The sequence below is a fragment of the Chelonia mydas genome, chromosome 14, assembly GCF_015237465.2.
Source record: "Chelonia mydas isolate rCheMyd1 chromosome 14, rCheMyd1.pri.v2, whole genome shotgun sequence".
Taxonomy (NCBI): Eukaryota; Metazoa; Chordata; order Testudines; family Cheloniidae; genus Chelonia; species Chelonia mydas.
In genome coordinates, this window is record NC_051254.2 from 39,291,102 (window position 1) to 39,305,356 (window position 14,255).

General features: G+C 57.1%; 1 protein-coding gene across 3 annotated transcripts; it reads left to right on the forward strand.

Moving 5' to 3' along the window:
- The first annotated feature begins 3,197 nt into the window (after positions 1 to 3,197).
- On the forward strand, positions 3,198 to 13,324 carry LOC102932941 (zinc finger protein 497). 3 transcript variants are annotated; one of them, XM_043528036.1, is made up of 5 exons: positions 3,198 to 3,243; positions 4,684 to 4,802; positions 7,595 to 7,711; positions 8,372 to 9,451; positions 10,019 to 12,488. In XM_043528036.1, exons 1-5 carry the CDS (start codon positions 3,239 to 3,241, stop codon positions 10,444 to 10,446), a joined length of 1,749 nt encoding a protein of 582 aa, XP_043383971.1. In that variant the 5' UTR covers positions 3,198 to 3,238; the 3' UTR covers positions 10,447 to 12,488. The 3 variants fall into 3 exon arrangements, with proteins under 3 accessions (XP_043383971.1, XP_043383970.1, XP_037770290.1); XM_043528035.1 differs by having other exon boundaries at positions 8,372 to 13,324; XM_037914362.2 differs by lacking the exon at positions 3,198 to 3,243 and adding an exon at positions 3,622 to 3,765 and having other exon boundaries at positions 8,372 to 13,324.
- Positions 13,325 to 14,255: the final 931 nt, after the last annotated feature.

The window sequence follows — 14,255 nt, forward strand, 5'->3', positions numbered from 1 at the left end:
AGAGCCCGGGGCTGCCTCCAGCCACCGCACAGAGTCCCCACCCCGGGCTGGGCACAGAGGGGGCTTTGAGGAGGGGTTTCTCCGGCTCCCCCCGGGGTGGCTACCGAAGGGGCAGCACCCAGCGGCTCCCTCCTCAGCCGGGAAGTTCAGCCCCAGATCTGCTGCTCACAGGAAACCCAGGGAGAAAGAGACAGAGAGAGGGAGGCAGCAGGCTCCCAGCCCTGAGCAATATACCAGAGCCCTCTAGTGGGGACAGCTGCAGAAACCTCGCCCCAAGATTGCAGCCCACAAGCGGGTCTGTCTGTTGGGAAAGCACCCCCCCCCAGGGACTTCCCCCTTGTGCGGGCCCTAGAAATGCCCTGGCTCGGTGGTAGCCAAGGTGGGGGAGGTGATATCTTGGACTGGATCAACTTCTGCTGGGGAGAGAGACAGTCTTCCCAGCTTACACAGAGCCCTGCCTCAGGGCTGGGGAACTAAGCAGAGCATCACAGCTAAACGCAAGGTGGGACACTTGGGCCGAGATCAGGAGCTCGCAAACATTAAGCGGCCCTTTAAATGGGGTTGCCAAGGCTGGTGTTAGACTTGCTGGGGCCTAGGGCCGAAGCCAAAGCCTGAGCCCCATTGGCCAGGGCACAAGCTTTTGGGCTTCAGCTTTGGCCCCGGGGCGGCAGGGCAGGACTCGGGTGGGCTCCGGCTTCGATCCCCCCTCCTGGGGTCGTGTAGTAATTTTTGTGCTCAGAAGGCGGGTCACGGTGCAATGAAGTTTGAGAACCTGTGGCCCAGATGAGAGGGCCAGAGAGACAGCGGGAGCACAGGGAGATAGGTAATGATCAGCCAGAATTATAATTCGCACAGGTATATATGCCTGGCAATGGATAGCTGGGGACATGTGGGGCTAGACTTGTCTGGGGGATCAGTGGACCAATAGACAGATCTGGGTGTTGTGTAATTATTCTAGTTGCTCAGCACGGGAGTGCACTAAATTTCTCAATCCAGGCTTGGTAGAACTGGGTTTTTACTGGTTTATAATTTGAATGGATAATACCCATGTTTATTTTTAAGCAGTTTTCTCTCTTTAAATTTTCATGGTTCCAGAGGGTCAGACAATGGAGGGGGGGTGGTTCATTGTAGAATGACACGAAGATTCAAAAAGTCCAAGTTTTAGTACCATTAAAACACCAGCCGTCACCATCCCATGTTGTAATATGCCAAATAAATGGCCCTAAATCAAATTCGACTAAGCTGCCAAGAGGCATGTTTCTTACTTTGCCTTGCGGTACCTTTCAGTTGTTATCCATGGGGAGATTGGTTCATGGGTTTGTGCCTGGGTGGTGAAATCCACGTTGACTGATGTTTACAGGTGAGCCTCTAACTAATCCTTCCAAGCCTACCTCAATTCCTTGCCCAAATGACCCCACATTTGGATCACTAATCAGGGCACCAGAACAGGGGGGGCTAGAGGGCCGTGGCCCTCCCACTTTTTACTGTCCATAAGGGTGAGCGGGGAGGGGAGGGTGTCTTGGGGGAAGAGACAGTGCAGGGACAGGTTCTGGGGCAGAACGGGTGGTGCAAAGGCAGAGCCTGGGGGAGGAATGGGCCATGTGAGGGTGGGGGACCAGGGAGAAGAGGCAGTGCGGGGGTGGGGCCTCGGGGGGGCGGTGCAGCGCATAGGCCACGGTTTGGACCCATGTGGCCCCCCACTTTTAGGGCATTTCCGCTGCTCCCGTCACTGATCATGAAGCATGTGAGTGAGGAGTGCTGTGCTGCATTTTCTCCTCCCCTTTCCCCCCCACAGCATATCGCCCCCTCTGTCCCATTTCCAGCTCACCCTCCCCTTCCCGCCCCATTTAGTCACTAGCAGTTCAGAAGCCAGGTATGCACAGGTGTGTTGGTAGAACCTGTGACCTCGAAGAAAAGTGGGTTTGTTTTGGTTGGGGGGGGGCAGTATCTCAGTAATCTCATGCTCAAATGACCTGACATTTGAGTCACCTACCCTCTCCTGGGCCCCCGTAAGGCACAGCAAATTGCAGGACAATCTGGGTAGGCACACGAATTTGGGGGATGCCTAGGGCTTATCTACACTTGAAATGCTCTTGCAGCTGCAGTTAAAACTCCGGTTTCAGAGTAGCAGCCATGTTAGTCTGTATTCGCAAAAAGAAAAGGAGGACTTGTGGCACCTTAGAGACTAACCAATTTATTTGAGCGTAAGCTTTCGTGAGCTCACGAAAGCTTATGCTCAAATAAATTGGTTAGTCTCTAAGGTGCCACAAGTACTCCTTTTCTTTTTAGTTAAAACTCTGTACGTCCTGTAAGCTCCTCTGTCTGCCCATACTCAAGCTCAGTGTAACCCTTTGCAGGTCATGAGCTTTAGGTCTGGTCGACCCAGATACTTTGCTCAAGAGTGTGAAAAAGCCACCTCCCTAGCAACACATTTCGCCCGACGTAGCCCCCGGGGTTGACAGTGCTAGGCCGGGTTACGTCTGCATGGAAAATTAAGCCCGGGCTTGTAGTCTTGGTGTTTGTGGACAGGTGGCACCTGGGCTTGCAGCGTCCACACTGCATTGTAAACCTGGCCTTATGATTGCCAGACCTGGGTCTCCCCAAGACGTAGGCCTTCTGACTCAGATTTGCAGCTTGAGCCATGTCCACACTGCAAAATGACAGGGCTTGGACCCGAGTCATAGCGGGACTTGGGCTCTCACCCACCCCCACAGCGAGGTCCTAGGACTTGGATCCAGAGTGCTTGCTGAGCCGAGTCAGACTGATTTGTGTGTGGACAGAAAAGGGGGCTTGGACTCAACCCTGCGTCAGAGCCCGGGCTTAGTGTGGAGTGTGGACATCAGGCTGGTCTACGCTAGGAAATTGGTCGGTATAACTCAGGGGTGTGAAAAATCCACTCCCCTGAGTGATGCCGTTAAACCGACCTAAGCCCCAGCCTGGCCAGCGCTAGGTCGAAAGGAGAATTAGCTACTGGGGGTGTACTGTCCCAAATTGCTACCTGACATCATTTGCTACTGAGGGTGTGTACTGAGCATGCTCAGTAACATCTGCTGAAGCCGCTCGCTGCCCTCACCCTGCCCTTACTTGGCACCAGATTCTTCTGACTGCTTTTTACAGGGGCTAGAAAGGGGCAAAGTGGAGGAGGCGGGTGGCCAGGGGGTGGAAATTGACTGGCCCGGGGTGGAGGTAGGGGTGGGGGTCAAGCAGCTGGAGGCAGGGTAGCAACTTGTGACAGAGCATGGGGTGCGTGGAGGGGGGGGGGAGGTGTCTCTCCTCCACATGGGGTTGCTGGGCCGAGGGTTGGCCCCAGCCGGGCCCCATTCCCCCTGGATAGAGACTTTCAGTCCTACAGGGGGGCTGGAACAATTTGTACAGTGGGGGGGGGGGGGGCGGAGAGCCATTGACCCAAACTGCAAACCCTGCATATGATGGGAACCGCTTCAAGCCAGGGGGGGCGGCAGCAGCCCCCCCCCCCAGTCCAGCACCTCTGGGAGCTTGGGAAGGGGGGGGGTCCCCAGAGCTGTCCCCGCGAGTGGGCTCTGGGTCTGGCTCAGGGACGGGAGGCGGCAGCGCTCTCCCGCTCCCCCGGCCGGGTGTTTCCTGTGATCAGCAGATCAGGGGGCTGAACTTCCCGGGTTAGCGGCTGCTGCTTCCGTAGCGCCGAGCCAGGCCCCCGCTGTGCCCAGCCCGGGTGGGGACCGTCTGCGGCGGCTGCCACCCGCCCCGGGCTCTGCCCGCACCAGCCCCCGGGGCCGGAGCCTGCAGGTGATGGGGGGACCCGGGGGAAAGGGCCGGGGCCGGGCAGGACAGTGACTCTGCACCCAGGGCCCCTGCTCGCCCCAGGGGATCCTGCGAGTCCCAGAGCTGCTGCCCCCCCAGCCCCCCGCCGCCCCCAGGCTCTCAGCCGCTGATCCAGCGCGGGGAGAGCGAACTCCCCCGGGAACAGGACAATCTCCCAGGCAGAGGGGGAAGGAGACAGAAAAGTGGGGGGTGAGGGGGGGGGAGTGGGAGGGGCAGCCGGAGCAATAAGTGGGGAAGGAGGTTCCCAGCTCCCAGCCTTGGCCAAATCCATCCCTGGGCAGAGCTGACTTTCCTGGGACCCAGGTGAGGAGCTGGGAGAGGAAAAGCCAGGTCCTGTCTTGCCTGAGTCCTGGGGGACAGTGTCGGGGGGGGGGGGGGGATCCCCCAAAGCGGCCCCTTTGACTCGGCTCTTTGCTGGCGTTTGGCACTGGGTGGGTTCGGTGCTGCTGGGAAGGGCCGGGGCTGCGCTGGGATAAAGTGACCCAGCTTGGCCCAGTCCATCTGTCTGCAGGGAGAGAGTGGGGGGTGGCGGGGATTCGGGGAGTGATATGGACTCAGGCCCCACCCCAGTCGCCTTACTCCACCCTGGCACGCTGCCGAATAACGGCCACAATTCACTCTGCATCCTCTCACTCTTTGGGGGACAAACTTTCTGGGACTCGGCTCATCTGAGGCCGTATTGTTTGGAAGAGACAAAAGCCAGAGGAGGCAGAAATGTCCCCATCTGTGGGATTGGGGAGCAGCTCCCCAAAGTACCCAGTTCCATTCAGGAGGGGGAGTCTAACCAATCAGCACTCCTGGGAATGGCGTATGGGGTTTTGGGGGAGGCTGGGATCGCCCCAGGAGCAGCAGGTGCTGAGCAGGGCTCTCTTGTTCTTTCAGCTGCTTTAAAGGAGCCGGCTGCGTGTTCCCGATGGAGAAGTGGCTCTTCCTAGATCCTCGGCAGAGGGCCCTGTACAGAGATGTCATGCAGGAGAGCTATGAGACCCTGATGTCCCTCAGTAAGGAACTGTCTGCCTTCAGTTATGGGATGGTCTGCCCTGGCTGGGATGATTTAGTTGCGGATTGGTCCTGCTTTGAGCAGGGGGTTGGACTAGACGACCTCCTGAGTTCCCTTCCAACCCTGATATTCTATGATTCTATGAAGTTGCCTTATACGCTGGGGCTGTGCATGGTGCTGGTCAGCATGAGTAAGAGCAGCTCCGAGGCTGCTCTAAGTTACTCTTTGCTTCTCATGGACCGCTGTGCTCCCTAGGATGCAAAGAACAGCTCTGCCTTAGTGACCGGAGTCCCACAGTCCTCACAAAGCACCTTTGAAATCGGTAGGAGTTTTGTCTTGTCCCCCTGCAGCTCTGGTACTGGCCACCGTCCGAGATAGGCTCTTGGGCTAGATGGACCATTGCTCTGCCCCGGTTTGGCCGTGCTTATGTTGGGTGAATACTGCAAGGATGAATTAGTCATAATATTTGATTTTGTGTCACCTCGGGCGTAACAGATCAGAAGCCAGCCCTACCTCGTAGGACACGAAATGCTTTGGAAAAATTCCATTGAAATCGACATTTCCCCAGTGGGGGAAACGTCAGTTTTGACAGAACCCCATTTTCCAATGAAAACGTTTCTACCAGCTCAGTTCATTCGAGATTGTGGCTTCATTGGTGGGCACGAAGGGGCGGAGTTAAGGGCTGGCTTCAAGCGGGCGCTCAAGCACTGAGGCCATGGAGGTTCCATAAGGCTTTGACTCGAAAAAAGCAAAACCGCGGCTCTGCCCCAGTCTGGCTTGTGAGCGCGTCATGGTTCAGCTGTAGGGCTGGATTCACGACGAGCTTTGTTTTCATTTCATTTCCGAGGTTGTGGTTTGGTTTTGTTTAAGGAGAAGCAGGTTCGATTACCAAGGCTTGCACAGAACTGCAAATAGAGCTCACGGATTAGAGAAAGGGGGTGAATTGGTGGGTAGGGTTTTGGGCTGGGATTTAAGAGTGCTGGGTTCATAGATTCATAGATATTAAGGTCAGAAGGGAGCATTATGATCATCTAGTCTGACCTCCTGCAGAATGCAGGCCACAGAATCTCACCCACCCACTCCTGCAATAAACCTCTCACCTATGTCAGAGCTATTGAAGTCCTCAAATCATGGTTTAAAGACTTCAAGGTGCAGAGAATCCTCCAGCAAGTGACCTGTGCCCCATGTTACAGAGGAAGGCGAAAAACCCCAAAGGCCTCTTCCAATCTGCCCTGGAGGAAAATTCGTTCCCGACCCCAAATATGGCGATCAGCTGAACCTGGAGCATATGGGCAAGATTCACCAGCCAGATACCCAGGAAAGAATTCTCTGTAGTAACTCAGATCCTACCCCATCTAACAGCCCATCACAAGCCATTGGGCCTATTTACCATGAATATTTAAAGATCAATTAATTGTCAGAATCATGTTATCCTATCATACCATCTCCTCCATAAACTTATCGAGTTTAATCTTGAAGCCAGATAGGTCTTTTGCCCCCACTGCTTCCCTTGGAAGGCTATTCCAAAACTTCACTCCTCTGATGGTTAGAAACCTTCGTCTAATTTCAAGTATAAACTTCCCAATGGCCAGGTTATATCCATTTGTTCTTGTGTCCACATTGGTACTGAGCTTAAATAATTCCTCTCCCTCTCTGATATTTATCCCTCTGATATATTTATAGAGAGCAATCATATCTCCCCTCAACCTTCTTTTGGTTAGGCTAAACAAGCCAAACTCCTTGAATCTCCTTTCATAAGACAAATTTTCCATTCCTCGGATCATCCTAGTAGCCCTTCTCTGTACCTGTTCCAGTTTGAATTAATCCTTCTTAAACATGGTAGACCAGAACTGCACACAGTACTCCAGGTGAGGTCTCACCAGTGCCTTGTATAACAGTACTAACACCTCCTCTGCCACAGCCTTCCTGTGTGACCATGGCCAAGTCACTGCATCTCTCTGGACCTTAGTTTCCCCATCTGTAAAACAGGTATAATGAACCTTGCTTGTCTGTTTAGTTTGTAAACTCTTGTGGGAAGGAACTGACTCTCAGTTTGTGTCTGTGCGGCATATGGCACAATGCGGCCCTGATCTCAGCTGGGGCAGGGACTGTCTCTCCCTGTGTGTCTGGGCAGCACCCGGCACAATGGGTCCCTGATCTCAGCTGGGGCAGGGCCTGTCTCTCATGTGTCTGTGCAGCACCCGGCCCAACGGGACCCTGTAACACACATAATAGTAACAAGTGCTATATAGCAGAACTGCTGAGTGTCTTGAACTCTGCCATCTTCAAATGCGGCCATCAGCAGGTGATTTGCCCCGTGCCTCCTGAGTACCCAGGACAATTCATCCCTTCATATTAACTGGACAACTTGTGTCCTTAAAGCCCGGAGCTCAGGATTCCCCCCTCCTTAACGCTGGCTGACCCCGGGGTGCTGCATATGGGCCATGGAGCCATACCAAGGATGCTTCACGGGTGGGGCAGCTGCATGTGGCAGGGGCCATAGGTGCCCTGCTCACGCGTCTAAGGAACACAGCTTGCCTCAGGAAATCCCGAGGGATCAACCCAGTAGCAGTACTGGGGCCAGCCAATAGGGGGAGACAAGCTCACACACTGCACCAGGCCCAGCTGGTGAGAAGGCAGGAGAGACAGGCCAGGAGGTGGGGTGGGGTGGGACTGGGAAAGCCCACGCTGGGTGGGAGGTGGCGGCTGATGCAGAGTATTAAGGAGGCTGTCAGGCGAATGGCTTGACAAACCCTAACCTCTCCCCTCTTTTATCCCCCTACCCGTGCGCAGAATATCCCATCCCTAAACCGGACGTGATCTCCCGGCTGGAGCAAGGGGAAGAGCCGTGGGTCCCCCCGGATCTCCAGGGCTCTGGGGGAAGAGACCTCCCGAGAGACGCCAGCCCAGGTGAGGAAACCCGTTCGACCAGCTCAGAAACCATCGGGGAGCAAAGTCGGGAGCTGGCTTTCCCAAGGAAGCCCCCCTGGGAGCTCTCCCACTTCCGGCTCAGCACCTTGGCTTGACGGCCAAGCTTTTCGGGGGGCCCTTCCACTCAACACGACAGTGTCTGCAATGACTTTGGGATGCCACGTCCGCTTGATTCCAAAGTTTCGGGGCGTGTTCTTGGCACAAGCGGTCAGAACCCGATCCACTTTGGGGAAAATCAGACAACCGAAAATGGGGGGGTGGGGGGGAGACGAGGTACACGGAGCCCCTGCCAGCTGAGGAGCCCAGCCAAGATTCCAGCACCTCTGCAGTTGTCTGTTGATCAAGCCGCTGGTTGATGGTGCCGTGAGCGCTTTCTAACATAACTACTGCCTGGTTTCCTCTCTGCCCGTCCTCCCACTGGCCCCCGGAATGACTTCTCTCCCGGACAGAAAGAAGAGGGGCATTCACAGCCTCTAGAAAAGGGGGCATAGCAAGATTGGGGATGCACACAGAGCCCTTGGCACAGTGGGAACAGGGAGTATGGGGGGAAGGGAGGAGTGAGGAGAGGGGGTGGGGAGTCCCTGCAGTGCCCCGCCGGCACATGGCTTGGCTTACATCTGGACTCTCTCCTTACCCCAGGGACAGCGAGCGAGACCGAAGGGGAGGCTCCACAGATAGGAGGCCCTGAGACGGCATCATCGGGAAGCAGCGGGGGGAAGGTGGCCCGCAATGCCAAAGGGGGCAAAGCCGGCAGGTCCGGAGGCCAGCAAGGAAAGCCGCCGGGGAAGAGACAGGGCAGAGAAGCTCCATGCAACGGAGGCTTCAAGAAAGTCCGGGATGGAGCAGCCCCGCGGAGAGGCCGACTGGGGGAGAGCCCCGAAGCCAGGCTCAGTGTAGACGGTAGCAGGCAACTTCCTGCAGGAGAGGCGCCTTCTCTGTGCCCGGAGTGCGGGGAGAGCTTTACGGAGAGCTCCGCCCTCCTTACCCACCAGAGATCCCACGCGGGGCAGGGCTCCTACCCGTGCCCGGAGTGTGGGGAGAGCTTCATCGAGAGCTCCGCCCTCCTTACGCACCAGCGGTCCCACGCGGGGCAGGAGCCCGGCCCGCGCCGCCGTCCCCAGGCCCCCGGTGGGAAGCGTTACCGCTGCTCAGAGTGTGGGGAGCGCTTCCGGGTGGGCTCCCACCTGGCCACCCACCTGCGCCTCCACACCGGGATCAAGCCCTTCCAGTGCGCCGACTGCGGGAAGGGCTTCGACTGGGGCTCACACTACGCCCGGCACCGGCGGCTGCACACCGGCGAGCGGCCCTTCCAGTGCGCCGACTGCGGGAAATGTTTCGGGCGCAGCTCCCACCTCTACCGGCACCAGCGGGCCCACGCCGGCGGGAAGCCCCTGGAGTGCCCGGACTGCGGCAAGGCCTTCAACAGCAGCGCCTTCTTCCACAAGCACCAGCGGGCCCACGCAGCCCCCCGGCAGCCCCACCGCTGCCCCGAGTGTGGGGAGAGCTTCCCCCGCAGCGCCGCTCTGGCCCGGCACCGCCGGAGCCACCGGGGAGACAAACCCTTCCGGTGCGGGGACTGCGGGAAAGGCTTTGCCTGGAGCTCCCACCTGGAGCGGCACCGGCGCGTCCACACCGGCGAGCGGCCCCACACCTGCGGGGAGTGCGGGGAGGCCTTCAGCCAGAGCGCCCACCTGGTGAAACACAAGCGGGTGCACACAGGCGAGAGGCCCTACGGGTGCCCGGACTGCGGGAAGAGCTTTGGGGACAGCTCGGCACTGGCCAAACACCGGGGGTGCCACGCCGGCGGGGAGAGACGCCGCCTGGCTGCGCGACGCCCAGCGGCAGAGAGACCCCATCAGTGCGGTGACTGTGGGAAAAGTTTTGCTCGGAGCGCGGCGCTGGTGAGGCACCGGAAAAGCCACACCGAAAGGCAGCCCGACAGTGGGGAGAGCTCAGCCCAGACGAGCCCCGCGGGGGAGAACTCCCCCCGTCCCTGCCCTGACTGCGGGAAAAACTTCCCTCGAGGCTCCCAGCTGGACAGACACCGGCGCCTCCTCCACACAGCGGGTCAGCCCCACCAGTGCCCACAGAGCGCAGCGCTGACCAAGCATCGCTGGGGCAACAGACCCTTCCGGTGCGGAGACTGCGGGAAAGCCTTTGCCTGGAGCTCGCACCTGGCGCGGCACCGGCGCGTCCACACCGGCACACGGCCCCACACCTGCGGGGAGTGCGGGGAGGCCTTCAGCCAGAGCGCCCACCTGGTGAAACACAAGCGGGTGCACGCAGGCCAGCAGAAGAGCTCTGGGCACAGCTCGGCGCTGGCCAAGCACCGGGCTGGCAGAGAGGACACATCCCACGGCTCCGGCGACTGCGGGAAAAGTTTCAGCTGCATCACGGACCTCGACCAGCACCGGCCTTCCCACGCGGCGGAGAAACCCTACCGGTGCGGGGACTGTGGGAAAAGCTTCAGCCAGGCACCGGCGCTGGCTAGGCACCGGCGGCTCCACGCCGCTGGGGGGAAACCCTTCCGCTGCGCCGACTGCGGGAAGGGCTTCGCCTGGAGTTCCCACTGGGAGCGGCACCGGCGCGTCCACACCGGCGAAAAGCCTTTCCAGTGCGCCGACTGCGGGAAATGCTTCGGGCGTAGCTCCCATCTCTACCGGCATCAGAGGAACCACCCCGGAGAGAAACCCTCCTCCCAAGGGGCTGAGTAAGGGGGAACGCGACCACCAGGAAGGGACCCTAATGAGACAACAGGGAAACCAACCCCAGGAACCTTCCTGCCAAAGGTGCAACTAAGAGGGAAGGTGTCTGCTAGGGATGAGATAACAAGGAGTCCACCTGGGAGAGGAACCCCTTTGAGTTTGATCCATATTAGGCATCGGGGAATCCTCTCAGGGCTAAGAATTCCAATCCACACGCTAACTGGGGCTAATGTTCGTCCGTCAGGCGTGTTCGGCTGCACCCAGCCGCTGATCAGTGAGCCCCTAGTGGCCGGCACGCCATGAAGAGGAATCTCCTCCTCTCACCCAAGTTGGATGGGAAGCAGCAAAGGGAGGGAGGGAGGGGAGGTGCTGTCACTTTCCCTAAACCACATCGACCCCTGACATCCACCCTCACGCACGCCCTCTCCCTGGTCTCTATCTCCCCTCCGCTGGGCAGGCGTCAGGGCTGCCTCCCGCTCGTCCGTGGATGAAATAAAGGCTTGAGAGAGAAACTTGTCGCACAGAACAATCCATGACCCATTGGTGGTTTCAGAGGAGGCACTGGACAGAAGTTGGGGAAAGACAGAGGTGCCGCTTCTCAGCGGGCAGCACCCAGCACTCAGGCACTCCGGAGGAGAGGAGGCCAGGCTGCAAAGGTCGAAAAGGAGAACGCCTGGAAATGGGAGGCAGAACAGACCCATGGGACTCACTGCTGCAGGATAAGGGCCCATTTCGGGATGGTTTCCGGCAAGCGTTCACAGGCTAAGGGCTCTAAGTCTCAGGAGCAAGCGGGGCTGGATGCCACATTTACATCGTCCTCCAGTAGACCGAGCATCACATTTATACCACTCCCCATTAGCCGGAATGCCAGGTTTATACCATTAGCCAGAGTGTCACATTTATTCCATTCCCCTTTAGCCAGTGTCACATTTATATCATTCCCCATTAGCCGGAGTGTCACGTTTACATCATTCCCCATTAGCCGGAGTGTCACGTTTACACCATTCCCTGTTAGCCGGAATACCACATTTTATACCGTTCCCCATTAGCTCAGCGATTCTTCGAGCTGCTGTGTCAGGAAACGTTTCAAAGCAGGATCCAGGATTTTCACCAGAACCGACGTTGGTAGTCGAGTCTGGGAGACAAGAGGCTGAAATGGGGGGGAAGGAAGCTAGATCTTGATCCCTTGAGTGGTTCCTGATGCAGTCAGGAGGAGGGAGGCGGGAGCTGGTCGAAATGCTGGGATTGAACCGGGGACAGCCAGAGTTAAAAGCATGAGTAGTCTGCTACAGCTTGATTTAAAGCTTTGAGTCTGGTTGTGTCACAACTCATGCCTTGTGGATTGGCACAGAGGGCGACTGGGAATGAACACTCACCCAGTGGATTACATAGGGACACCGCCAGGTTTGTTGTTGGGGACCTGGTGACTGAGAACCGTTAACTCAATGCAGGGGCGAGAGGCAGGAAACCTCTCGGGGGCCGGCTGGAGCGTGGGAAGGGCTGGGAGGCCATCCCAGGAGAAGTAACCCCGTAATTCTTAGGGGATGACCCTGAGCGGAACTGAGAAGGAAGCTGGGGGAGATGACGCTCCTTCGTGGGTCCTGAATCCAGGCCGGGTCCCGTCACTTAGCGCAGCTGGTCACCTATCCTGGGTGGGGATGACAGAGACTGTCTGTGTCCCATTCACCCCCACAAACCTGCCCAGAGGGGCATAAAAGCCTCAACTGGGATTTGAGACCTGGAGGCTGCTATGACTTGCCCCCTGCTGATGAGGCCACCTGCTGTCCTATCCAGTCCCGCTAGCAATTGGATTACTGAACTCCACTTTCTCTGGGCATTTGAATTGTTGCCTATTAGAAAACAGTGAAGCCTAGCAGGTCTGTAAATCAGGAGACCCGGGCAAGACAGGTACCCCGCCCTAGGGGGCAGCATGCTCCAGCTAGAGCTCTGGTAGCAGGACACCTGGGTTCCAGGGGCACAAGCACAGGGCGGGTCAGGGGGCCATGGACCTCTCACTTTTTATCAGCCCGGGGAGGGGCAGAGAAGAGTGACAAGGGGGGCGGAGTTTGGGGGGGAAGAGGCAGGGCGGGAGCAGGGCCTCAGGGGGAAGGGGTGATGCAAGGCCAAGGCGGGGGTCAGGGAGAAGGGGCAGCATGGAGGTGGGGCCTCATGGGAAGGGGCGGTGTGGGGGCAGGAGCTCAGGGAGAAGGAGTGTCGTGGGGGCTGGGCCTCAGGGGGAAGGGGAATGTCGGAGAAAATGAACCATTGTGCTATCGATTCGTCATTAAAATAATATTTCTCCATTTGCTACATTGGTTTTTAAAAACTCCCCCTGTAATTGTTGTCTTCTCAGGTTCGACAGTGCAGGGCAAACAGTATTTAAAAGTGTGGGATTTTTTCCAGAATTAGGTTGTTGGGGTTTTTTTCCCTCTTAAGTCTTCAGGAAAAGGTTAACGACAAATACATGGGAAATAATGCAGCAGGCAAGTGGATCATGGTATAAAATAAAGGGGTGGAATGAGACATTTGTTTAATCATTTGCAGTGTTGTTGTAGCCGTATCGGTCCTAGGATGTTAGAGAGATCATGTATCTCGTACTTGTCTCTCACCTTCATTTCATTTCAGTTAATTCAGTTTAGCTTAATTCGCTTCTGATAGAGGTCACTTTAATTCTTAATAAGAGCGTCCGCACAGGGATTTAATGAGGTTCCACTAATCCATTTTAAAAGTGAATTTGGATTCTTTTTTTTTCTCAGTGTCCCCATGTCACGCAATCTGTTGAAAACGCTCCCCAGAGAGAACCGGAGAGCAGAGACTGGGACTGTTTACTGTTTGGGTTTTGTTTCATATATTTTTCATTTCTTTAATAATAAAGTAGTTGTTTGTTTGCTTGTCTTTAATTGTGCCTTCCGCTAAGACATGCGGAGAAGAGCCCCATGAGACCGAAACAGCGTGTGTGTGTCACATCCCAAACGGAGAGGCAGAGACAGTTATTAAGATTTGGCTCCCACCACATTTCGCTAGAGACTATGATTTTTTTAAGAGCCAGTTGCGGGCCCCACTCTCACGGTAAGGGGAGGTCAGGCTGGAGGCAGGGGGGTAAATGCAGGTGCGAGGCTGAGGTGTACCAGCAGTGGGCACTGTGTGGGCAAGAGGAACTTGCCCAGCTGCTGCACCCGCACTGGGGACTGACCCTAGACACACACGCTCATACACACATGGACTTCAGCCTTGCACTGGCAGGGATCCCCTCTAGGGGTCAGAAGGGAGTTGCGGCTCTGGGACCGGGTCTGCTCCCGACCACCCTGCTGAGTCCACCAACCCCGGGGGGCTGGGCAGGGCTGGTGGGAGATGCAGCTACCCCATTAACAACTGGGGCCACACACCCCACAAACCCAGTGTCAACCCGGCCACTGAGTCACACTCACCCCCACCCCCATTCAGATCTGGTCCCCATGCCCAGCACAACCCCCCCAGTGCGGGATAAACAGCCTCCCAGAAATAGGAATAGAACCCAAGAGTCCTGGCTTCCCTATGCTCTAACCACTAGACCCCACTCCCCAGAGCTGGGGATAGAACCCAGGAGTCCTGGCTCCCCTCCACTCTAACCACTAGACCCCACTCCCTCCCCAGAGCTGTGGATAGAACCCAAGAGTCCTGAATCCCAGCCCCCACCCCCCGCTTCTAAACACGAGACCCACACCACTCCCCTCCCAGAGCTGGGGAGAGAACCCAGGAGTCCCTTTAGAAGAGGAGGTGAGTTTCCTAAGGGGGTCTGCCTCACGCTGGCTAACTACAAGCCGTCAAGAACACTATCC

Coding starts and splice junctions, on each gene's coding strand:
- LOC102932941 (XM_043528035.1), top strand. Junction 4,803..7,594: donor TGAGACCCTGATGTCCCTCA/GTAAGGAACTGT, acceptor ACCCGTGCGCAG/AATATCCCATCCCTAAACCG. Junction 7,712..8,371: donor CCCGAGAGACGCCAGCCCAG/GTGAGGAAACCC, acceptor TCCTTACCCCAG/GGACAGCGAGCGAGACCGAA.